The 25840-nt window shown below is 39.0% G+C and overlaps 1 protein-coding gene across 1 annotated transcript; it reads right to left on the reverse strand.

The window, feature by feature from the left end:
* Window positions 1–20: 20 nt before the first annotated feature.
* On the reverse strand, window positions 21–24550 carry LURAP1L (leucine rich adaptor protein 1 like). Its single transcript, XM_052700917.1, has 2 exons — window positions 23984–24550; window positions 21–773 (listed from the first exon to the last, which is right to left on the reverse strand). The coding sequence occupies exons 1-2, from the start codon at window positions 24200–24202 to the stop codon at window positions 408–410; spliced, it is 585 nt and encodes a 194-aa protein (XP_052556877.1). The 5' UTR covers window positions 24203–24550; the 3' UTR covers window positions 21–407.
* Window positions 24551–25840: the final 1290 nt, after the last annotated feature.

Genomic DNA, 25840 nt, shown 5'->3' on the forward strand with positions numbered 1-25840 from the left:
GTCAAGAAAAATGTCCACAATTTTTATTTATCAGAATATATTTTATTGCCAACGAGTACAAAATTGATGCTGTCATCCCCTGAAGTCTCACTTTAAAGATAAAGCTTCTCCTTCACCACTTTTAAAGACTTGTAAATATAGTAATTAGTAATGAAGAAAAAAAAAGCAACAAAAAGAAAAATTGCAACAATAAATTAAAAGAAAGAAAAGGCAAGGAGGAGAGAGGCAGACAACTTTTTGAGGAGGAAATGTGTTAGAAGAAACAAAATAGTTCTGAAGTGGAATCAAAATATAATAGTATATTTTTCTTCCAAGAGAAGTTTGGATTTTTTGCATGTGAAATAAAATAGCAGCAAAGAAAAAGGATAAATACAAGTGCATGAATGTCCCACTGGAACTCGCTTTTATTAACCAAAACAGTAGTACTCATCTGAATCAATTTTGGGATGCTTATGTGAGTCTTCCATAATAGAGGAATCACTGAACTGGTCTACATCAGGAGGTGTTTGGTGACCAGGAACATCATCAACTAAAGTGTCCAAGTAGCTTCCCACTGATATTCCATCCAGACCATCACTACAGTCCTGTAAACTGCTACAGCTGCCATGGAAGGATGTGTCCTGACTTTCCAATAAGCTGCACAGGCTGCCACTCAAACTGCTCCCTCTGCTGGCAATGCCTTTCTCTTCAATCATCCACTTGATTGATTCAATACTTTCATTGATGATGAGTAGTTGTCGCATAAGTTTCACATCAGTGGCACGGAGATTAATCTACAAAGCAAAAGTAATAAAAAAGATTACTGATTTTCTCTAAAATCGAACTCCAAACAACAAGCTGGAGGCAATAGATGGATTAAAATCTCACATTTGACATCTATTTAAATACTCAGTTTAAAAAAAAAAAAAAAAAAAAAAAAAGTATTTCTACACTTTCATAGAATCATAAAATCTCCAAAACTGGAAGAAACTCACAAAGATGAGTTCAACTTGTTGCTCCACATAGGATCATGTAAAAATCAATTTTTCTGAGAGAGTTGTCTGCAAGTTTCTTGAACTCTGAAAAATTTGGTGCCATGACCATTGCCCTGGGGAACCTATTCCAGTGTCCCACCACCTAATACTCAATCTGACTCTCCCTTTCAGTGAAGTTCAAGAGGGAATCTGATCAGACTATGTAAACAGTCCATTAATAGGAATGGTAATCAACAAGACTTGTACACATGCTACTATAATATTATTATTGGATGAAAAATATTTACTATGACAATTTCTGGGGATAACTTCTATTATTCAGAAAAGTGTAACATAAATCTGTGTCCATTTAAAACTACTTTCAGCAACTGAGCAGATATAAGTAGCTAGGCATTTACCTCAGGTCCTTCTTGTTAAGCCTACTAGGGTAATCTAAAATTTTCAGATGTGAGTTATTTGGAAAAAGGTTTATGAATCCTTAACATTTATTCCTGCTGCACCATTGCTCATGTTGCAAGCTGCAGAACAAATTCCTGAGAGTAGAAACAGATGCGCTTGTTAAAACTGTAAAATTCAAATTATTTAATCTCATATTTGATGAAAGTTATTAGTCCACAAAGTCTGCAAGCGTGGCAATTTGTGCAAAATAACTAATTAAAATACACACTGAGTCCTACTTCACAGCTTAATTGTCGTGGTTGATGCATACAAATAGAAGTGTAATAGGTAAAGGATTAATGGTAATTCCTAATGCCTATATCATGTTAATGGTAAACGCATATTACAGTGCTGCATTTCTCAGATATAATAAATAAACAACCTTTATGCTTCTCTTATTAGACAAATTTAACAAACCACTTTTACTGAAATTTCCACAATGAGATGACACACAAAATTGAGGCCTTAGTGTTTAATTAATAATTGATCTCTTCTTTGTTATCTGAAATAACCAGTGTTTGCAAAAGGTTTCTCTGGAATCTCCTATTCATCTCATGAAACAAGTGATAACACTGAAAAGGTAATCTAATAAACTGAAGATAATTCAGGTTTTGCCCATGTGGTCAAGTGTGGAAAGCCACAGGGTACTGCCATTCCTGGTGTGATCTGTGGAACAACTGCCCAGTCATACAAGGGAGTCTCAGCTAAATCCTCATAAGAAAACAGTGTTAGTCTGCAACCTTGCCAGTGCTGCTGCCCTTTGCAATAGCAGCTCAGAACTACTACTAAATGTCTGATGTATCAATAGAACCAAATTCTCAGTGAGATCTGGGCCTAGATAAACTTTTGCCACAGTGTCAACATAGGGCATACTTGTTTAAAACCACTGGAAAAAGACTTGATGAATACATGGGACATCATGTCCAGCATGTAATTTGTGTCATATTTCATCATGTTCTTTAATTGTACTGATAAAGCACACTACATGCTTGACACATCAACAATTTAAGACATGCACTGGGTATACTTCTCTACATAAATCTGTGCCACAATCTCTAACACATTAACATGCACTAAATACTTCTCTTACATAGATCAATAACATCTTAGCTTTCCAACAACTCAAAAGACAAAACAGTATGTTGAAAATTTCATCAATAGTACGATCTCCTATGCCAGACAATAGGCACTTTACGATATTCTCCAATTATTACATAGAAGTCAAGCATTTGTATTGTTCGTACACAATTGACTGGAATCGAATCAGAAATTCGATTTCTTCTCAGGAAGAAATGGCACTGTCATTTTTCTGCCAAGAGTAAAATTTGGATGTGTTTTTTTACATACTCAAATGCCAGCTCTTCTCAATATCCCAAATTACACTGACACGATATGGTTTTCAAAAAAATATTAATGCATTTTTACTCCGTTAGACACAACAGAAGATTGCACAGGCTCTGGTTGGGATGCTTCAGAGTGCAGATACTGTATTTTAGCTCAGTGAACAAAACACAGAGTACCAATGTTTTAGCTATTGCTGAACAGTCCTTTTGCAGTGTCAAGACCTGCTTTATTTCTCACTGTCAAACAGGCTGGAGATGGAAAAGAGGTTTGGAGGGGACAGTTGGAACACTAACCAGAAATAACCAAAGGGATATTCCAGGCCATATGGCTGCGCTCAGCAATAGAAGACTGGTTTGGTTTTCCCAATAGCTACTGCTTGAAAACTCTGTGCATCCATTTGCTAGCAGGAGATAATGAGTGATTACCTTCAAGCTTTGCTAGTACCAGACTGTCTGTATAATTTTCAGATGTGTTCCTGGTCGTCTCATCCAGTCCCTAAAAAGACTTCTGTAGTAGCCTCACTCCAGTACCACAGAATTTAACATGCAAAATAGCTTTATCACTTACTGTTTTAACAATAATGTTCATCTATCACTGTTTCAGATGTGAGGTTTTGAAAAGAGATTGACCATTTTGTATCTCTCATTTTTAAGTCAGTTCTTCTACTCCTACCCATAAATCACTATAAATCATTTGTTCAGCAACAACGCTGTTGTGACAGCAGCAAATTACCCAGCTTCCCAATTGCAACTGTAGACTTCAGTAATTTTGTTGTATATAAGCATGTATGGAGACCACAATTTCCCAAAAGGATGATTAAAATGAAATTTAATGGAGCTAACAGTAATACATCACCAGTGAAACAACTACTTTTAGGTACGATGGACATCTCATAAGTTTCAGATTCAGTTGGCTTGATTCCTTCCTCCAAACTGACACTTAGTCCCAAGTCTCCTATACCAAGAGTGTACTTTTCCTAAAGCAAACACTAAAAAAAAGTCTGCAAGTGTCATCTTTCTTTAACAATGTTTTTCTCATCTATGACTTTTATTGCCTTCTGCTTTAGCCCAGGAATAATTACATAAGTTGGTGCCCAAATACACAGCTGCAACTTACTTGTCTGTTAGAGTTAACGAGTATGTTCCAAAAGGGGTCAATCAGAGGGTCTAAAAACAACACAATCTCATTACATTTGACAGCTTCATTTGTTATGCACAGTAACAGGTGCACTTCAGAAATAATCTGAATGGACTGAATCATAGTTAATATAGGTATTCCAGAATAGTTTCCACAGAGTTTAAGGTAGAGTACAGCACCACTACAGGGAAGGTGCATATCTTAGCATACAGCAATAAGGATACTTTGATAAGACAGAGAAAATCAAATTCTGGTTACAGGCTTGCATATGTATCCTGTTGGATAGTTTGGATAATTTCAATATACATATCTTAAATGTATAACATTGAATGGGTAGTCAGGGCAAGAAAAAAGACTGAAAATGAAAATGACCACAACGACCTTTTGGTTAACACGGTCTGGTAGCATAGACTGATTAGTACATAACAGATTAACATTCAGACACTATCAGACCTTCAGTGTGGAAGGGATATCTGGCCTGAACCACCTGTATATGTTTCATACAATTCTCCTCCACTGGTTGTTCTAATAAGAGACTGCTTCCTTTACACACATAGCCCTGCTTATGGTCCTCCATAATCAGAGGTGCAATACTGTCAGCACGTCACACATATGACTCCATTACACAGATAATTTATTTATATATGCATATATATATATCTACAAACACACATGTGTGTGCACATACACATCTGTGTACACTCACACAGAAACATATAACACAGACATATACAAGTATTTCCATTATTTCTATGTGTACAGTGCTTTTCAGAAAGGATGTGAGTAGGTTATCGATTTTAGTAAAAACTCATGATTAGGGCTGTTAACAAGAACTATTAACATCTCTTGGCAACTCCCCAGAAGAACACATTAGCTGTCCTAGTTTAGTCATTTTACCTTTGAATCAAAGTTGCACTTGCAACTTGGCAAAATGGATTTGTGTTTTCCAGCCATGTGTTCTGAAGGCACGGTTTCCAGTCAGCTCCACATACCATGAGTCTCCCTCACCTCCAAACCAAGAAAGCTAAAAAAATTCAACACAATGTGTCCTTTTAATCTCTCAAACCTCACTAGTTCACTTCCTTAGTTCGCTCTCTTTTAGATTCCTGGATTCATGCGCTTCTTTTTCTTCTTCTAACTACAGGAATTCTGCAGTGATACTAACAACAATTATAAATAGTGGTCTGAGGAAAAGATATTCCTAAGTTTATTTAAAAGATATTCCTTTCATTTATTTTTTTTTTTACTCAACGCCTTTATGCTGTGTGTTGCAATGAGTCCATCAATAAAGAGAAAGAAAATGAGCATGCTGATATAACCAAGTATTTCTGTCAGGACCGATCATTTAGAGCAACAGGCAATAAGTCACGGTAAGACAAGGAGTTGTAAACCTACAGTCTAATGGATTCAAGGAGTTAAGTCATCTAGCTCAGATACCAAGTTCTGCACAGGATCCTTTGTAGGACTCAAACACCAATCAAGGACTGGACAGCATGGAATTCATATTTTTGAAGCAGTATAATTTTGGACAGGTATCACACAGTAAAGTGGAACTGCATGAGAGCAGTCACTGCAGGCAGCTTGGTGGCCCAGAGCATGAGCAGACTTGTAGAAAGAATTAACACAATAGAAGGTAATTCTACCTGTTGTTAATATTGACACATCCATCTGTATTGCAATTTTTACAAACAGAATTTAAACTAAGAGAGTCTTTCCATGCTTTCCAAAGGCCTTTATGACACCACAGTTCAAGAGTATTAGTGTTATTGCTACCTGACTTTCTGAGGGTATGCCACGGACAGCTTTCTGCTTTCCTATTCACTTTCCTGTGTCATTCAGGATAGTTTTAGTTACCCACCTATGCCTATAACTCCTTTCTTTCTTTACATCAGTTTTTCATGGAATAATGAATTCCATGAATTTATCTGAGATATAAAATATATAAAAATATATTTGTCAATGTCTAAACAATAATTTATTTTTAATCTTGAGAAGTCAGCTTCCTCATAAGAACCAAGCTTATTTTGGTCAGACTGCGTGAGACAAAGTAAGACAACCAAATTTAGTAAGCAAATACAAAAAGTTATAAAATTCGTAAGTAAAACATCAACCAATTCTGTGTGAGAATTTGCATAACAAACTAGAAAGACACTTAGCAATTTATTTGAACTCCAATACTCAGAATGTGCGAATCAATTAAGTTACTTAATTAGAATCACTGAGCTCGCACACTCACAACAGGGTTAAATGTGGTCACAAACACACAGCCTTTGCTCACTAAGCAATAACTATAAAATGCAGCACATATGACATGAAGGTTAGCAGGCTCAGAACGATACTAAAATAGCTTCTCAACAACAGTGAGAGAGTGAGATGCCTCTTCTTCCATTTAACAGATCTAAAATAAAACCACCTTTTACAAACAAGGGTAAAATTCCTGATTCTTAAATATACAGAGTAATTAATAGGCTGTGCACAAGTTCCAACCCACTTTAATTAGCACATAGTCATGTGCAAGATTTTAAATCTGCCAGTTTCAAAACTGCCTAACTTATTCAGGATGTTTGCATGAGGTTCTTTACATAATTAAACCACTTTGGGCAATGGTGTCTAGTTTGACTTCTGAATTTGAACACAGTCTTCAGCATTACTTGTTAACAAGCTAGAGAGTTTTTACATCCTAGAGTGCAAGCAAGCACACAAGTTAATCATCCCCAGCCAGAAGGAATCATCTACTCACAGGTAAAACTGTAACTGCTTGTCAGAATGTTCCACATCTACTCCATCACAAAGTGAACCAGTATTCATTAATTCAAGCACTGCAGTGGTTCCATCTAGTCCAACCAACCAGCCTGATACTGTGTGAGCTCTCTCATTTGATAAGTTTCTTAAGAAGCATATAAAAATGAGGCAGAAACAAAGTTCAGCCTCAGCCTCAGAGATAAGATAGTCAGTAGGTTGAGGAAAATGCTTGAGTTCTCATCCATGCCATGTGTATCAGACTGTAATTTACCTCACACTGATCTGTGTAAAACACATCCCTTCTTTAAATTTCAGTCAATAGTTACATATATATGAGGGCTGCTCTGAAAGTAATGCCTCCTATTTTATTCTTCCGGCCCATGACATCAGAGCCAGATGTTGGTGATATGACAGTACGGGTTGAACAAATATTCCATTACATTTTGTTGCAGTGTGATGGCAGCAGAGGGGCAGTCTAAAAAAAATGGAAGTATGGATGAAGCAAAGGTATGGAATTAAACTTCCGTGTGGAACACATGGCACCCACTGACATTTATTGGCACTTACTGAATGCTTATGGAGACCAAACAGTGTGCAGAGAGCTGCTAGGTGGGGCATTTCAGCAGTAGTGACAGCAAAATGAAATACAAACCATGTTCTGATGGCCATGCAGATTTTCACAAGCACAGCATGCAGGCTCTTGTTCATACTGGTGAAAAAGCATAAATAATGGTGGTGACTATGTTGATGAATATTGTTTTGTAGCTGAGAATTTCCTTCAAGGAGTGTTATTGTAGTCTTTGCATATGTTGTACTTTCCATGAAAATAAATAGGAGGCATTACTTTCAGAGTGACTTAAATAAAAAGAAGACAGCTTTCTTCCTTTCTATTGTCTTCCAGCACAGATTTGAGTCACAAGGCACTACTGAATGTTTTTTTTACTTCTTTCTTGTGTTTTTCATGGTTGTGGTAATCTCCAAGCAATACAAGGCACATACAAAGGCTACCTAAACAAATTTCACTTTATCAGAACTGTCTTTGATTTGAAGTTGCAGTTTACTGATCAAGTTCATTTCCGCAAGCAGAGCAAATTACACTGACCTTTCTCAGCCGCATTTTTGTAATGAGTCACTATAAAAACATTCTTACAGAATGTTACAGAAGCATTCTTGACAGCTTACTTTTTCCATTCTTTTGCAAAAAACAATTATTTATTTTTGTGTTACTTGTAAAGAATCCAAAAATTAAAATTCACAGTATATTTTTAGGCAGCATTCACTTCAGCCACTGAAATCCCAGCTGTTAGAAAAAAAGCAGCTATTAAGTTTTCAGTATGTGCTCTTGATCTTGTTAGCTTAAAAAGAAGTTCCAGCCTAGTCATCATCTCTTTTCAACCTGCTGCAGTTCCAAAGCAATCCTGAACCAAGTGTTTACAATACACATTACTGCAAGTCTTTGTATAAAATTTGGTAGTAACATAACCTAGCTTGGCAAATAAGGTTTCTAAACTTGGAGGCAGGAAGAGAGGCCATGTTATCTGACATCACCTAGAGAACATTCTCCTTATACAAACAGAATTCTGTACTTCAAGTCAGAGGAAGAAAAAACACCTGAAACCAAAATCTCATTACCTAAAACAAGGAAGTGATTAGATCATACCTGAGCCACCACCAAAATAATCAGAAGGCAGAGCACTCAGTAAGTACTGAGAGTAATTCAACAAACTAGTTTCAAAGGCATGTCTTGCAAGTATATGAATAAAACAATATGCTATTACGGTTATCTTTTGATACAGTAAACTACAGTACTGGTTATTTACATTTCTCCTACAAAGTCCTACGTTCATATGTGAGTTTTTTACATACTTATTGATCCCTTCAGACATGCAGGAAAACATAAGCGATCAAGTTGTGCAATTGTTTCATTACATTACCTGTCTAATAAAAAATTGGAACTTAAGGTCTTTTTCCTCCTTTCTGGAATCTACATCACACTTGCTTCTGACTGTGGACAACCTATCATTTGCATTAACATACAGTAAAATCCTCACGATTTGGAGGCCTTTTTATCTTATTGTGAAAAAGAAGAACCTAAGCATAAAATCTAAGTAGATATAGTGACTGTTATCAGAGAGAAATATATTCCATAGAGCTAATAGCAAATAACAGAAGAATAATAAAAAGAAAAAGGTAATTGGTTAAGTCTGTACTCCCTGCCTCAATAAAATAAAGGCTAGAACAGAACTTTAGATACTGAAACACTGAGAGAAAAATGAAGTCTCAGGAGGACGAATGAATACAAAACTTCCTGCAGATTATTTTAAAGCTTAGCTGAATTTACATGAAAGGAAGCAGTGAGGAACTGTAACAGTTTGAGTAAAAAGTTTCTAATACAGCATGAAATTTTCACTGAATATTTCTAACTATCCCATACTGTAGTCATAGAAGAGACATCTGACCTTGGAAATGTATCTATTATGACAGAGGTGAAAGTGTCCCAGAAAATGTCATGGTATGGACCTACATATGTTGACAGACAAGATAATGGCACTATAAACATGCGGGTCAATAAGCAGCAGTAGCAAATGGTGTTGAAAAGTGTTACAGTAGATAGATGGAGAATCACAACACAGGACTGTACGTTTTCTCTCCACCAGTATGAGATACCACTGGAGTGCAATAGCATATTGAAACAGATTTTTTTTCACCATCTTTCAATGTTTGCCTTACGCTCGTCGTCATGATCAAAACAAGCTCCTAAAAATACCTGTTCTTTCTGAATTAGGCTAGGTTGCTCAGGACTTTGGCCCTATATTCACTCCTTTAAATTATTAATTTTAATATAGCACTGCATAAAAATGCAGAAAAAATGCAGAAGTAAAAAAAGAGATAGAAGACCATGGGTTTTTCTTAATGTATATACAAAACTTGAAAATGATGCTGGAACATAGACAACAGTAATCCTCTACTTGTTACTCTTTATTAAAAAAACAAAACCCAAACCAAATCAGAGGACTAAACAAAACCACTTCCACCAATACTTCTTTTATTCAAGTCAGAACTGAGATATAATAGTTTTACTGCTGGGAATAAATCAAAACTTTCTTGAAATTCAAGCCTACTTTTGCAATATTACCAGAGAGATACAAGGTTAAAAAAAAATAATCAAATATTTGACTGAGTCTCCCCAGGGTCCAAAGTTGTATTCTGTTTGTAAAAATTCTGTGGCCTTGGAGATGGGAGAGTTTTATTAAAGCATATTTTTAATCAAATAGCCAAATCTTTACTAGCAGCAAAACTTCTGTCTCACTTACTGAACGTTTATCTGACTAAGAATAAAAATCTTCAAGATAGGTTTCAAGATAGCCTTGTAATTGTCAGCGATCACGTGTCATCTTAGAACTGCTTTAACAAAGAAGTGAAATGCTGATCTGTTTATCTGCAGAAGTGTTACAAATGTTTATGAGCTAAATCTTTTTAAAAGTATGTAACAAAAATTACTGTACGTCTTATCAAATGAGTCTCTTATCCTTCCCCGCCTTTCTTTACTTAAGTTTAATCTGTGGACTATTAGCAATTCAGTGTCTTTCAGATCCAGCCTTATTTTTGCTTTTAAAAGAAAAACTTCAGCCATCACTGCAATCAATATCCTGCAAAATTACTGTTTATTACTATAGATACATTAACTTTATGCTCATCAGAAAGTACTAGCAAATTTGAGATCTCTGAGATGAAATGAAGCAAAATTGCATATTCTGAGACCTTCAACCAAAAATATGCTTCCAAACTTCCAGATGTTTATAGTTAAGTCCTTCTATCTCTTTCTTACTCATGAAGAAAGGGTTGAACAACTAGCAACCAATCTGTAACTGGGATCTCAAGGTTAAAAAACTAAAAGCAAACAGGAAATTAGCACCATTTCAGCAAGCTGAATTATTCAACTTAGCCAACACATCAGCCAAGTAGGTTGCTGCAGTTTTTAAGTCTTTTTTTAAATCCTTTTCATAGGTATGCTTCTACATAATACACCGAAATAATGTGCTCGGCAGGTTGCAAGGCATACATCAATACAGGCAGTGGCTGACCTTCTGGAGAGGAGATCTGCAGAGAAGGACCTAGGTGTTCTGGTGGGCAACAGGCTGGCCATGAAGGCCAATGATATCCTGGGCTACATTGAAAACAGTGTGTCCAGCAGTCTGAGGGAGGTGATCCTTCCCCTCTGCTCTGCCCTGGTGAGGCCACATCTGGAGAAGTGTCTAAGTCAGGGCTCCTCTATTGGAGAAAGATGGAGATCTTCTAGAGAAGTGGAGAGATCTGGGACTGTCCAGACTGGTGAAAACTGAGAGTGGATCTTATTAACATTTATAAAATATCTGAAGGTCACGTGTAAAGAAGATAGGGCCAGGCTCTTATCCAGCAACAGGAAAAGAGGTAATGAGAACAAACTGAAACACAAGAAGTTCCATACAAACATCTGGAACAAGTTCTTTACTTTGAAAGTGACAGAGCACTGGAACAGGCTGTCCAGAGGCTGTGGAGTCTCCTGCTTTGGAGATACTCAAAATCTACCTGGACACTTTTGCACGCAAACTGGACTAGATGGATAGATTTCTTTTAATGTCCTTTGGTCACTGAAGTTCAACAGAACAAAAATTAAAATAAACTTAGGAGAGAAATGACCAAGCAAAAGAAATAAAGTTTAAACACTGAGTTGGTGCTGGGGTTGCTTTATTTTTCCTCTGAAATGGTATGACTGCTCTGCAATTGTGAATGTACAACTATAAGAGCTGATGGTCACCGTGAATTAACCCATCTGAGAAAACAGCAACTGTCTCCACTGTTTCAGCCACAGGCAGTTAATGCCACAAACTACCAAAGCAGTAAGTAAATTCTATTGGTATTTGGTGTGGAAGAAAATAACTGCTGTTCTGGTATGCTAGTAATGCTGCTCTTCTCTTGCACAGAGACTTTATTCTCTACTTCTGAAGGATTTACGATTTTCTTTTACAAACCCTGCAATTCTAGGAACCTGCCACAGGCTACCACTACAGTCCAAAGTATTTCAGTGTATTGCAAGAATCAGGCCTACTGACAGTTACAGGGGTTGAAATGGCACTGTGAAGGCCAAATGCACTTGTAATCATAGATAAAGTAAGTCCTCTAAAACTTACTACTCTGGCTTCACGTTCACTCCTCTCTTAACCAAGCACTTTTGACAAATCTAGAACTATAGCCTGAAGTCTCTTGAGTCTACAATGACTCCTGGTATAAATTCTCAAATTCTGCATGTTTATGCACAGACTAATCCGAATTTATTTTAATTAAAGACCTTGCTTCCACAGAAAGGATACTTGTGTACAAAGTTACATAAAAGCATTATGTTGTCATAGTTGCATTTCCATGTTTGCTTTGTTCTAAATACATATTGTTTGGCTTTGACCAACAGAAACAACAGAATGAGTTAGCATCCTAACACAGAACACAAATTTGGGCTTGCAGTAAGACCAGAAGAGCCACTGAAAGGCACCTTTCATCTTGCTTGTTTTCTGAAGAGGTAGCAAACTGATGTAGATCCGACTTCTGCTTGTATGTTCATATGCTTCATAGTTCTCTCTCCTTGTTACTAGGTCTCTTTTTCCCTGTCATTTTTAATTACTGGAAGAGTCAAGGTCAGAATCTGAATCTTTATAAACTAAAACATTTTTTTCAGCAAATACTTCCTATTTTTAGAGCTGTGTACTCTAATAGTGTTTGCTATGCCTTATAAGCACACATCTTAGTCACAAAAAGGAGTTCAATAATTTCAAACAGAACATTTCTTTAAACTAGTAGAGATTCTGCAGAAGAACCCAAAAATGAACCAGAAAAATGCAAAGCAGCTGAGCTGTTCTTTTTTTTTTTTTCTTTTTCTTTTGCCCTTGAGCCTAAACATAGGAGCTTGGGTTGAGCTCAGTGCTCAATCCATTTGTTAGATCTTAAGTCTTGGATGTGCACCTCTTTCAACAGCAATAGGGTAGCAGGCCAAAGAGGCAGTGCAACAAAATGATTCTCCTTTTGGGAGGACTTTAGTCATGAATGCAATTGGTATCTAACTACAGTGAATGAATTTACAAATTAAGCCAGTAAAGTGTTTATTAAATCTGAAACTCACAGTATTTAAACAGCAATTCAGCACTGCCTCAGAGGCATTAAATGTTTTCACTTCACCTATATTGCACCCAGCAGACCCATAGAGTACTGCGGGTAGTTTGTTTTACAGCACAGTAAATGAAGCACTCAAATAACTTACCCGGGCAGCTTAATGTGTCTGTGCTTCCTATTACCTAACAAATTTGCCATATCATTTCTTTGATAAATATTAAAAATTGCCTGGTTGATAGGAAGGGAGAAGAATTAGACTGGCAAATACAGAGTTGAATAGCTGTGTCTTGACTTCTCCATACTTATGGAATGACTGGATAGTCATGAAAAAGAGAGTAGCTAACAGTAACAGTTGGCATATGTACAACATTTAAACTCTCCAGTGTTCTTTCCTCTACTCCTCTTATGGAAGGAGAAAAACGTCCTTTGGAGCAGAGTCAAGGAGGAAATGCTCAGCTGGATTTTATTTCACACATCATCCTCTGCTGGAAGACAAAGGCACTCATTGCTGGAACAGTGTGTAGGGCACTTCTGAAACAACTGACCATCCATGTCTGCCTCTAGATTTGATAAAACCTTGAGGTGAGTTGCTCGTATCACTCAAAGCTCTATAAATGAGGCCTACAAGAATTCCTTCCAGCAGGCTATAATGAACTCTTCACAATAAAGAATCCTGTGGAGCTTGCAAACTATTGAGGTACTTAACTGAATAGCTTTTCAGAACTGGAAGACTGGATCACAGGATGTGCTTAATGGATACATTGCTCACTTTGGACATAACCCAGTTCTCACTAGAGACAAATATGGACATGGAAAGAAAACCGCTGATGCCTAAGCTGCACACAGCTAAATGACAAAGAGAAAATGTTTAAAAACTATGAAAAAGAGGATTACTTCAACAAATAAAAGTACTATTTTTCTCAAAAACACATCCTCCAGTAATAGTTACCTTATGACAAAGAATCCAGACATTGAAGGTACAATCAATAGAGATGCATTAATTTGACAGAAATTGCTATGCAGTTGTGAATTCAACAACTACTGAATAACTAAGTATTCTAGTCAGACACCTATGGACTTGAAGAACAAACAGCAATGCAATTAAATTACAGTGTATCCATATCAACAGAAACACAAAAAAACTCTCTGACATCATAGGTTCTATTGATACAGCTACAACATGTTCTAGACACAGAATAAGAATGTAGCTCACACTAGAGATGGCAGGGCCTTTTATATGTACACATAGCTCTAGTACACTGCAAAATCAAACCCCAAACCTACCTACACTCAGAGCAAGACTTACTACTTCATAAATAGCATTACTGTGGTGAGCGAGGTAGAAATGTCTTTCCAGCTAGATCTGGTATGTACTCATTCAGCTAATAGGGCACCAGTCATATCCTTAACTGCAAAGAATAGCTGTGCAAGAATGTTTTATTTTCTACATTAAAAAAACATAACTGTTTTAATTATTAATCTCCTCAACGGTTCTTACTGTACTCAGTATTTCAGAACAAATATTTCTGCTTCATCCTCAAGTTCTGCAGGTGTCACTCCCACCTAGTTCTCTTCAGTCCTTCTCCAGACCTTGAATAACTTAGTCTCTCTGCCACAGAAAAGTTAATGTTTATTAAGTGTCTGAAAAGGTCAACATTCACAGGTTTAAAACTCTTAGTATTAGGTTTCCCTTTTGTCATTAACTGAAGTTATCCAATGGCAATGATGGTACTTCTGAACAGTGCTTGAAAACAAGGACACAGCACTGCAGAATTAACAACTTAATCTACCAAAGTACACCCAGAGTACACTCCAGACTTTTCTCATGAGAAAGCCAGACACATGAAATGTCTTACAGAAGTTATTTTTCCTAATGCACCCAGTAAATTTACTGACCCGAACTGGGTTATCCTGTTCTTTATAATTGCTTTGTTGATAGATGCCCTCACACTACAGTCCAAATTCAAGTTTGTCCTGCTTCCTTCTTTAGTTATTTTATTATATATATACATGTATTTTTAACAACTATAATTAACAGTTCTTCAGCACTGAAGATGTATACTTAACAGTTTTCTGATACATCTGCATATAGCCATTTTTTGTTGTAGTTATTTTGGAGCAAGGCTCAAGCTATTTGCAGTCATCAGAACTTACAGACTCATGAATTTTCAATACATCTCCAGTACAGAAGGTTTGCATTCATAAAAAATATGCTAAGTTTCAAGCACTGCCTGTTACCTATGTTTCAGTTAGAATTTACAAATTCCTATATATAAAATTACAGGCTTTGTAGAATGAAGACTCTCTGATCTGAGGTGACCTTAGTATTGCTATGCATAGAGATTTTACAGCCTTCAAAGAGTCCAGGTGCCCCAGCTGCACTGGCCCCAGTCCCACATTAGTAAGGATAACGGCAATTTGAAGCCAAAATTCAACAGAAGAAACAATCAACATGGGGCAAGTAATCCAGAACTAGAAAATCCATCACTGATTAGCAGTCTCATAACAGTGAGAACTGTAAAGGAAAGGCTACAAGTCTGCGTTTGTACCTAAATATTCTTCTTTTTTTTTATTACAAGATCTCCTACAAATTTTTATGTTCAGATGACTTTATCTTTGCAATTAGTAATCTGGAAACCAACAGCTGGTTCTATGTAAGATACCATAACTATTATGGTTATAAATGCAGGTAAAAATCTAAGAGAGAAATCGCATTTAATCACATCAAATTAGAATTACTTTTCAGCAGATCTGATATTCTCTCTTTATACTCCTGTATGTTCACCATCATTTGCTCCAGATTCTAGAATCCAGTCTCTTTTTTAGGACGTGGACAAGAATGAAACCCTTAGGAAATAAACATATCAAATGCTGAAAGTTTACTGTGCTTCAAGCTTGAAAGCAAAGACAGACAAAGAATCTTGCAATTCTTAAAAAAAGTGAAAATGCATTTTTTTTTTTTTTTTAAACAAGTTACTGTTAGGGATTTCTTTTTAAAATAAAAATTAAAAGTGCATTTATAGGCTGGTCATCTCTGGTCAATGTAGGTATTGTCCAGTTTACACAGGAAAGATTATTTTTAACTATTGTTAGTCACAAGTATCCGCACAAAAGTCAGTTCTGCTGATTTCAACAGCAAGTTTGCCATTTGCAAAAGATGCTGTAAGTCGCTTAAACTCTAGAGCTCTGTGCATATGCCATCTGGCTTTCAGCAAAACCCCACATCTTTTCATTATGAAATGTCACTAATCAGATTTTAAAAAACAACTTCAAAGACAAAATTCTTCCTCCATCTTTGAAACAAAGTAATCAGGAAAGAAACACCATGAAATGATAATGTACATTATTTCAAATCAGGGCTGACAAAAAATGTCGTTTGTAATCTGACTGTCTAACTGGATCTTCAAGCGCAGTGAAGTACCCATAACGCTACTGTGACAGTCTCTTTGCAAATTCACACTGATACTGCTAGCTCAGTTATCTGCAAAGTTTCACTGACTCCTGAACAAGCAGTAATTAATAAGGTAAGCACGCATGTATTTCCTGGGGACTTAAACCCTTCAGCAGCTGGTATGGCTGAGTAAGAATGACCGGAAGTACAGACTGAGTGCAACATGGATGCTTTCCAGAATTCAAGTCCTTTTATCAGGGACTGCATTAGATTTGCTAATAGCAGTAAGTATGAATTCAGAAGTTAAATAAACTTGCTCACCTTTTACTTCTGAAGACGGTCTTTAAAGACAAAAAAAATTGGCAACGTTCCGGCAGAAATTATTTTCTTGATAGATTTGGTAATTTTCCCAAAGTATCAATCTGTCAACCTATAAATCTCTTTCAACCACAACACCCTGCCCACTGTAATGCTGCCTAAAATTACTAAGTCCTCCACCACACATTGCAAATCTGAACTTGTTAGCAAGATCAAAAACTATCACCATTTTCAGTGAAATTCCATTGGACCCATAGAAATAAGTTAATTTCTACTTCTTTTTTTTTTTTTTTTTTTTTTTTCTTACTCCTAAAAGGAGCCTCACTTTAGGGGTTTACTGAATAATTGCTTACTAAGCAAATCAGACTTCCTACCAAGGCCTGAAGCTTAGTCACTAGTAATTTTATAGCTAAGATTTCATCTTCAATCAAGTTTTTAAACAAAAATTTCAATTAAGCTAATAAAAATCTGATAGCATCTGATACAATACTCTGCATTGCTGACTAGACATACTAACCCAGACCTTGCCTTCAAGAAGGTCAGTTGATGTCACTGTGAGAAACAGTAAAAGTAGCAGTCTGTACCTACAGCAAGTGTTAAAGAGGCACTTCAAGTCAATAGTTTACTGTTTAGGAATATCTTTTAAAAAGTTAATAATGGCAGAGATAGCCACAGTTATGAATCTAACAAATCAAAGACAAATTGAAATTGCTCAAAACTGTAAAAGCTAGTAAAAGAAAGTTAGAGCAGATCTCCAATATACACCTTCACTTATGTGCTAAGGATATGTAAAAATGCTTTAAAAAAAAAAAAAAGAGAGAGAGAGAAAGAGACAGAGACACAGACAGGAGAAGGAGAAGGAGAAGGAGAAGGAGAAGGAGAAGGAGAAGGAGAAGGAGAAGGAGAAGGAGAAGGAGAAGGAGAAGGAGAAGGAGAAGGAGAAGGAGAAGGAGAAGGAGAAGGAGAAGGAGAAGGAGAAGGAGAAGGAGAAGGAGAAGGAGAAGGAGAAGGAGAAGGAGAAGGAGAAAAAGAGGACTGGCATTGTAATGATCATATTTGCTTTAATTCCAATGAGTACAAGTGCCATTTGTTCTGCTTCATTTTGCCAGGCCTTTGTGTTAATCAGCTTTTAAAATGGTTATTCTAGAACAGAACTATTAGAGCAAAGGGAGAGAAAACTCAGCTAATGAGAAAGCATAGACATACCTCTGTCCCAAACAGCTTTAGTACAAATCTGGCATACTCAGCTTCTTCAAAACAGGATTGTTTCAACTTTTTTATCCCTTCTCCCTGAAAACAGCTGCATTCAGAATATCCAGCTTGGCCTTCACTCATTAACAATGTTTGATTCTCAACAATGTTCACTGGAAAGAAACTCATCTAAAAGTTTATCTCTCACTTTGAAGACATAATTCACCTTTTTTTCTGGCCCCAACTATTCTTATGCAAAGTTGGTAGTGTTTGTACTCCATGTGCAGACTGACTACACTCCATTGAACATTTTTAGCTTTCAAAAATGCAACAGACTGTTGATTTGGAAAACAAAACAAAACAAAACAAAACAAAACTGAAATTAAAAAAAAAAAATCACATCACCTTTTTTCTTAAAGTTTTCTTAAGAAATTCTCCCTTTGAATAAACACACAGCTTGTGAAAGAGAAATGAGGCTTCTGAAGAAGCAGTGGCATTTAAGGCTCCAGAAAGAACCCTGCTGATTACTTACTGCTGTGTGTAGCTGCTGAAGTTATATGCATAGTTGAGCAGGAGACACCAGAAATAGGGCTGCAGATATAAGAGATGTATGTATGAGATGTATGTATTCAATACATTCTAGGTTGACCAGAAAAGAACATTTTGACCTGTGCTAGCATCTGCAACTTGCTTTTCTTGCTATGCAGTGGACTTAGGCCTCAAAGGTTTCCAGGATTATCAGTACAGCAGCACTGTAAAAACTGAAGGCCCCCTGGCTCAGCAGGTCTTTATCTCGAGAAAGTAGAAACATTTCAAAAGAGACAGTGTGGTATTCTGTGCATGATTTCATTGACTAAAAAAAAGAAAAAAATTAGGCTCCAGGGAAAAAGAACACTCAATATAGCAAAAGGATCAAGCAATCAAAATGCAAGCCTCAGTCAGCAGATGTACAGTTTTACCCCTATGCACCTATCAATCTGTCACAGATAAACATTCTACATCTAAGTTAAATAGGGATATGATTACATCACTTAATGTTCTCCTGCAGCAGGTAACACGTGAGAGGTAATCACATCAATCACATCCACCATGTAATTCATGCTCTTCCAGGCCCAAGTACATGGCAACTTGATGGCAGGCATCTCAAAATTTCCACCACCTATCTCTTCTTAAAAGAATCCAACCCAGCTGATTTAGAATGTTTATCTGAAGATGATGAATGTAGAAAGTAGTTGGAAGAACAGAAAAATTGATTTCATTGGTGACAAAAGGAAAATGTGCATGAGATGGATGAGATGAGATTTCTCATTTTAAAATGAGGAGAAGTCACACCTATTTCCATGTCTGTACAGATGAATTTACACTGGCCACTGAAAAGATACATACGTCCAGAGATTAGCCTTAAAGTCCACTCCTAAGCATCACAACCAGGTTCAGGTGTGTTTTCCTTGTTCTTTACTGTCAGGGGACAAACAATAGAGTACCTGTAGAAAACACAGGTACTTTGTGGATGCTCTGGGTAGAAATGAGATGATAAAAAATAGCTAACAATAAAATACATTCTTAGCACAATGAAAAGCTTTGGAATCATCATGCATTTAAATGCAATAAAAGATCAAATTTTACTCATGTGCTGATTATAAAATTGCTTTGTTTCTCAGATGTTGTTGAAATTTGTCAACATAGATTGGCCAACGTTAAAGATGAAGATGTCAGCACACCAGTTAATCTCAAGTTTTCCATGTGACTATACAAATAATCTTAAACATGAGTAAGAATATGAACAAATCTGAAAAACACTGGTTAGCAAATGCCTATTAAAAAAAATTGTCTAAAGCCTGAGTCAAGTAAGCAGAATAAACCGTGCATGTATATATCTGAAAAATCTGTGCTGCAGAAGCAGATACTACAGAGCAACTATGAAAAGGTAGCATGATAGATGTCTCTTGATTTTCTCAGCTTCTAATTTTTTCAGTTTTTTGCATGCTTACTACTGCAGCAGATACTACCTAGTTTTCTACCCATTCAAGGCCTCTCAGGTACTCATGAGAGCCAAAGAATAATATAGTAGGTTTTGACAAGAAATACTGAGAAGATAGATAGTACTTCTAGTTGTTTCGGAAATGATGTTCAGAAGAAAAGAAACAGATACAGAAACAGTTATTTTTACCATATATTGCTTTTAAATTGATCATGCCTTTACAAAGTCACAAGAAAAACCCAGAAGGTACCCAGGTTCAGGTTATGAACCTGAAGAAATCCTACAGATAGAGGAGAATACGTTACTAAAGAAACTAGAGGATAGCCACAAGAAAATAGTTCAATTCCAAATTCTGGATTACAGAAAACAGATGATGACACAAAAAATATTTAGAGTATCTATACCTTACCTGATAGAAAGAATAGTCATTATAAAGCTTAATGGGCATACACAGAATAAAATTCAAATGGAGAGATGTGTAACAGAATTCTTTTGATTTAAGAAATAAGGCAATAAGTAAGATTGAAACCTTGGATTTCAGGAGAGCCAACTCTGACTTCTTCAAGGACCTACTTGGAAGTATCTCATGGGTTAGAGCATTGGAAGGGGACTCAAGAGATTTGGTTGACATCCAAGCACCACTTCCTCCAAATTCAAAACTGGTGCATCTCTAAGTGAATCAAGTGAAGGTGGCAAAAGACCTGCATCAATGAGTAAAGAAGCTCATGGGAAAACTCAAATGGAAGAAGAAAGTCTACTGAATGTGATAAAAGGGTCTGGCTACATGAGAGGAATAGATGAACACTATCCGAGCATGCAGGAATACACAGTGACACAAGGAAGGCTAAGGCCTTCCCACTTGGAATTAAATCTGATGAGGGACGTTGAGGAAAACAAGAAAGACTTCTTCAAGTATGTCAGTAGCAAAAGGAAGGCTAGGGAAAATGTACGTTCACTGCTGAATGAGTTGAGTGCCCTGGTAGTGGAGGACACTGGGAAGTCAGAATTACTGAATGCCTTCTTTGATTCAGTCTTCAGTGCTAACGCTGCCCCTCAGCAATTCTAGATACTGCAGGTAGGAGAGAGAAGAATAAAAGAAGACTTGATAAGATCTCCCCATTTCTTCATAAAGAAGATGCTCCAGGCCCCTAGTAATCTCAGTAGCACTGTGCTGGAAACTCCCTAGAAGTTCCCAGAACTGAGCAGGATACTCCAAGCCTCACCAATACTCCAACGCTCATCTGACCTCACCAGGACAGAGAGGAGGGGGAGGACCATATTCCTCGATGAGAAAAGAAGATTTCCCACCAGTTGAGGAGGATCTGTCAGAGACCATCTAGGTAAACTTGCTGCACAAATCCATGGGCCTCAATGAGATGCACACAAGTGCTGAAGTGACCACTCATTATCATCTTTGAAAGGTCATGCAGAGTGGGAGAAGTGTCTGAGACCTGAAGGGAAGCCAATGTCACTACAGTCCTGAAAAAGAGCAAGAAGGAGAGGACAGGAAAGTACAGCCCTATCAGCTACGCCTCCACCTCTGGGAAGATGATGTAACAGCTTATTTTGGATGTCATCATCAAGCAAATGGAAGAGAAGAAGGTTATCGGGAGTAGCCAACATGGATTCACCAAAGGGAAATCATTGTTGATCAACCTGGTAGCCTACTATGATGCCATGACAAGCTGGATAGATGAGGAAAGAGCAGTGGATGTTGGCTACCTTGCTTTAGCAAGGCCTTTGACACTTCACCCGTAACTTCCTCATAGGAAAGTTTAAGAAGTGTGGGATAGACAAGTGAACAGTGATTGTGGATTCTGGATTGAGAACAGTGGGTTGAGAACTGGCTGACTGGAAGAGCTTGGAGGGTTGTGATTAGCGGGCATAGTCTAGTTGAAGGCTGTAGCTAGCAATTCCCCAGGAGTTAGTACTGAAACATCATCAGTGGCCTGGATGAACGGAAAGAGCACACGCTCAGCAAGTTTGCAGATGACACAAAGCTGGGAGAAGTGTCTGAGGCACCAGAAGGATGTGCTGCCTTTCAGTGAAGTCTGGATAGACTAGAAAGTTGGGCAGAGAGGAACCTTATAAGATTCAACACGGGTAAGTGCAGAGCTATGCACCTGTGGAGGAATAAGCACATGTGTCAGTACTGGTTAGGGATGACCTGCTGGAACAGAGCTCTGTGGCAAAGGACATAGGTGTTCTGGTGGACAACAGGTTGGCCGTGAGCCGGCAGTCTGCCCTTGTGGTCAAGAAAGCCAATGGTATTCTATAATGCATAAAAATGAGCGTGGCTAGCTGGTCGAGGAATATGGTCCTTCCCCTCCTCTCTGTCCTGGTGAGGTCAAACGAGCGTTGGAGCATTGGTGAGGCTTGGAGTATTCTGCTCAGTTCTGGGAACTTCTAGGGAGTTTCCAGCACAGTGCTACTGAGATTACTAGGGGCCTGGAGCATCTTCTTTATGAAGAAATGGGGAGATCTTATCAATGCTGATGAATATCTAAAAGGAAGAAGTCAAGTGGATGGGACTGTGCTCATTTCTGCAGTGTGCAGCAACAGAATAAGGGGCAATGGAAACGAACTGGAACACAGACGTTGCATACAAGCAGGAGAAAAAATTCTATACTTTGAGGATGACAGAGCACTGCATTAACTTGCCCAGAGAGGTCGGGGAGTCTCCTCAGGAGATAGTAAAAATCTACCTGGACACTTCCCTGTTTACATGCAAAAAACAGTAAGTCAGACATTAAAACAGGAGAGGTCAAGGATGCTGAGTCTAAAACATGTTCACTTCACTCTGAGAGCTGAGAGAAAAAGGTGAAAAACAGAAAATCAGCAAATTGAACATTGTGGCATGAAACTTCACATGTAACGTAGAAGAAGAGATCAACTTATAAGGAAAACACAATGAACTCAAGTCACTTGATTTTTATCCCTTAATACGCCTGTCATTACAGGTCTCAGCAGTCACGCTGAAAACTGACTGCCTTATTTGCTTCCTTTGCAGCTCAATTCCCCTAAGAGTTTTACACTATAACCTATACACACTCTAAACCCTGATGCAAGTTAAAAATTTTGATAATTGACAAGAAGGATGCTGACAGTGTTTGAACTGTGTTAACAACAAATTTACAGTGATTGTTGCACTAAAATGCAATGATAGCTCTGCAAGCATTTCTTAAAACCTATGAAGCCACAAGACACTAAGTGGGATATAAGTGACTCAAGATTGAGGTCACAATCTTGGCTATTAACACCTGGGATATCCACTCTTGATTTCTCTTTCCTCTTTGCCAGTTATTCTTTAAAAACTCTCCTTCCTTCACCAGCATTGTGCTTACACATTTAGTGTTTGCATCAAGTCACCTCAGTAAGTTGCCAGCAAAATCTTCATCCCAACAAGGAAATTGTACAGATCTTGATCAAGTAAGCAATGCGGTAAGAACCATGAGAAGAACCACTACCTAAAAAAGTTGTTGGAGATCTCAAATAATGATTGTTATCTGAAAAATAAAAAATAAAAAACCCAAAACAAAGCAGAATGGGCTCGAGTGTGTAGAACTCCCTACTGTCAGAATAGTACCCGCTAACAACTCAGTATTTGCTGACTTGCTTTTTTGCTCGCAAAGAGTGCAGTGGTTCCTTTTGTTTTGCCTTAACAAGGCAGTTTTGTGGCACTGCTGAAAATTTTCTTAAAGAGGCAGGTAAGCTTCTGTTTTAAGACAGTAAGTACGCGAGAAGTTCTGAAATAAGTAGCCACAAATAAATTTCCCAGTCATGTTACAAATAGGCATTTGATGAAGGATTACTGTCTGGAACTAAATAAACCTCTGAAAAACACTGCCCAGAACTGGAATATCTGAGCTTCCAATTCCATGACCTCCAGAGTCTCTTCAGATACGAGAAGTCACCAGGAAAGAGCTGCGATGTAGAGAATACATTTAGAACAGCGAGATGAAGGTGTTATTTTGTTTATTGATACACCAACATTCAGGGCTTTTAACTAGACGTCAGAAGAAGGGCAGGTGGCAGCGACCCATCCAGCTGTCACTCTGCAAGAAGCCTGCAGAACCTCTCGCCCTCGGGCCGGCCAGCTCAGCCGCCTCACACGCAGGCGGTCTCCCCGCTGTCCCCCGGCCGCACCGGGCCACGGCGAGGTCAGGGCTCGGGGCGCCGCGCAGCCGCTCCTGGCGCTCCCGCCCGCAGTACGGGGGCGCTGCCCGCGCCGAGCGGGCCGGCCCAGGAGAGCGGGGCCTGGGGGGCGCCGCCGTGCGTAGCGCTGCGAGCGCCTCCTCGGAGCTCCCTCGGCGCCCGGCTACTCACCATCTCCTGCCTCAGGAGGCGAAGTTTGGTCTCCAGACGCGCGAGGGCGGCGGCGCGGCGCCGGCCGGGGGCCGCAGCGGGGCCGCGAGCAGGCTCGGCGGCGGCGGCTGCGCGGCCCGGGTGCTCCTCCCCGCGCAGCGGCCGCGCCAGGCTCTCGGGCACTTTGCGCCCCAGCTTCTGCTCGACGTCGCGGAGGTCGGGGGTCGCGCCGGGCTCCATGGCTCGCCTCGGAGGGGCTGCGGCGCCAGACGGCGTTAGCGCTACCCGCGGCCACCCGGCCGCTCCACGGGCGAGGAGGCGCGGTAATCCGCGGCAGCGCCGGGGCCGGCGCCCGAGCCGCGCGGGTGACCTGCCGCAGACATGAGGCTCCCCCCGGCGCAACGCCCCCCCCTCCTGCCCCCGGCCCTCTTTTGCCACCAAAAAATCTAGCGAGGGGGAGCGAGGGGAAAAACCTCCCCCGAAGTTACGGGGTGGGACGCGCCCCGTCCCCGCTCCCGCAGCGGAACCGCGCTACGCCCTGGCGGCTGCCCGCCCGCCCCGGGCTGCGGGATCCGAATCATCGCGCGTCCTGGCCGGCTGCAACTTTAAAGCCCGCTGGCAGGTGGAAGAGGCGCGCCCCGGCCCTCCTACCGTAATGCTTAGAGAAGAGGCGCGTCTGCGACGCGGCGCCCCCGCATGGCCAACGGGGCAACCCGGCCGGCGGCTCACGGCGGCGCTGAGGGGGCTGGGGGGACTGCGTGCTGCTCGGGGGAGGCAGGGGAGAGAGGCTGGGGGGGAAGGGAGGAGGGGGGAGGGGGAAGGGAGCTTTCTCAGGTACGGAAAGGAAAAGTGAAATGAAATAAGAGAAGAAGAGGAAAAAGAAAGGAAAGAAAAATAAAGAGGAGAAAAAAAAAAAAAAAAAAAAAAAAAAAGAAAATAGCAGAAGAAAATAAAAGAAAAAGGAAAAAGAAAAGGAAAAAGAAACTTCCAGGTAAAAGCAAAGTAAAGAAAAAGGAGAAAAAAAAAAAAAAAAAAAAAAGACTGAAAACAAAAAGGATTTAAAAATATAAAAGAAACAAAAATAAACAAAGGCAGCTTGTAGAGCTCTGTGATCTTAGATCACTTTCTTACAGGGCTAGGAGTGTATGTACAGAGTAAATGTTATTCCCACTTCAGCAGGTTGCACTGCAGGAAGGCTGATTTCTCCTTATTCCACCACACTACTATTATTTTTGTACCTTCTACTCTTTATAAAGCAAAATGTGTTAACTGCACAGGTGACTGTAACTCTGATAACAATTTATGTACTAGCCGTGCTGATAGCAGAGCTAGAAGCACTGTGTCATTTCTTGGCATGATGTGTTGCACTGTAACACAGTTATAGCACTAAAAAACATTACACAAGAATCATGCTGTGTGACCAGACCCATCTGTAGGGCTACTTCTTATATATTAGAGGTGTTGAGTGTGAGGCCAACCACAAGAAGTGGTGAGGGAAAACAAAATATAGTTACAACAATCTAGATATTACTTGTCCGCTAATTTAATCAATACTGTAAGAGTTACTGATCAGAGAACTTTGGAAGGGTTTGGTACAGTCAAGCAAAAATCCTGTTGGCATGAATGAGAACTTCTCAAGTGCACTGATTTAAGACCTGGACCTTTTTAGTCAATGTAACAACACCATCTAGAAATCCTTTAATTGAGATGTAAGCAAAGGCATTTATTGTCCCTTGTGTTTTCTAGAACTGTTAAGTTCAGATGACAGAAAAAGTTTACATATTCCTATCAGAAAAGAAAACCCAAAGCAACCTAACGCATAGAATCAGAATTGTCCTTACTCCTTCCCCCTTCCCACAGTAAGTGTTCTAAAGATCT

This window comes from Tympanuchus pallidicinctus, unplaced genomic scaffold (genome assembly GCF_026119805.1).
Source record: "Tympanuchus pallidicinctus isolate F22 unplaced genomic scaffold, pur_lepc_1.0 scaffold4, whole genome shotgun sequence".
NCBI lineage: Eukaryota > Metazoa > Chordata > Aves > Galliformes > Phasianidae > Tympanuchus > Tympanuchus pallidicinctus.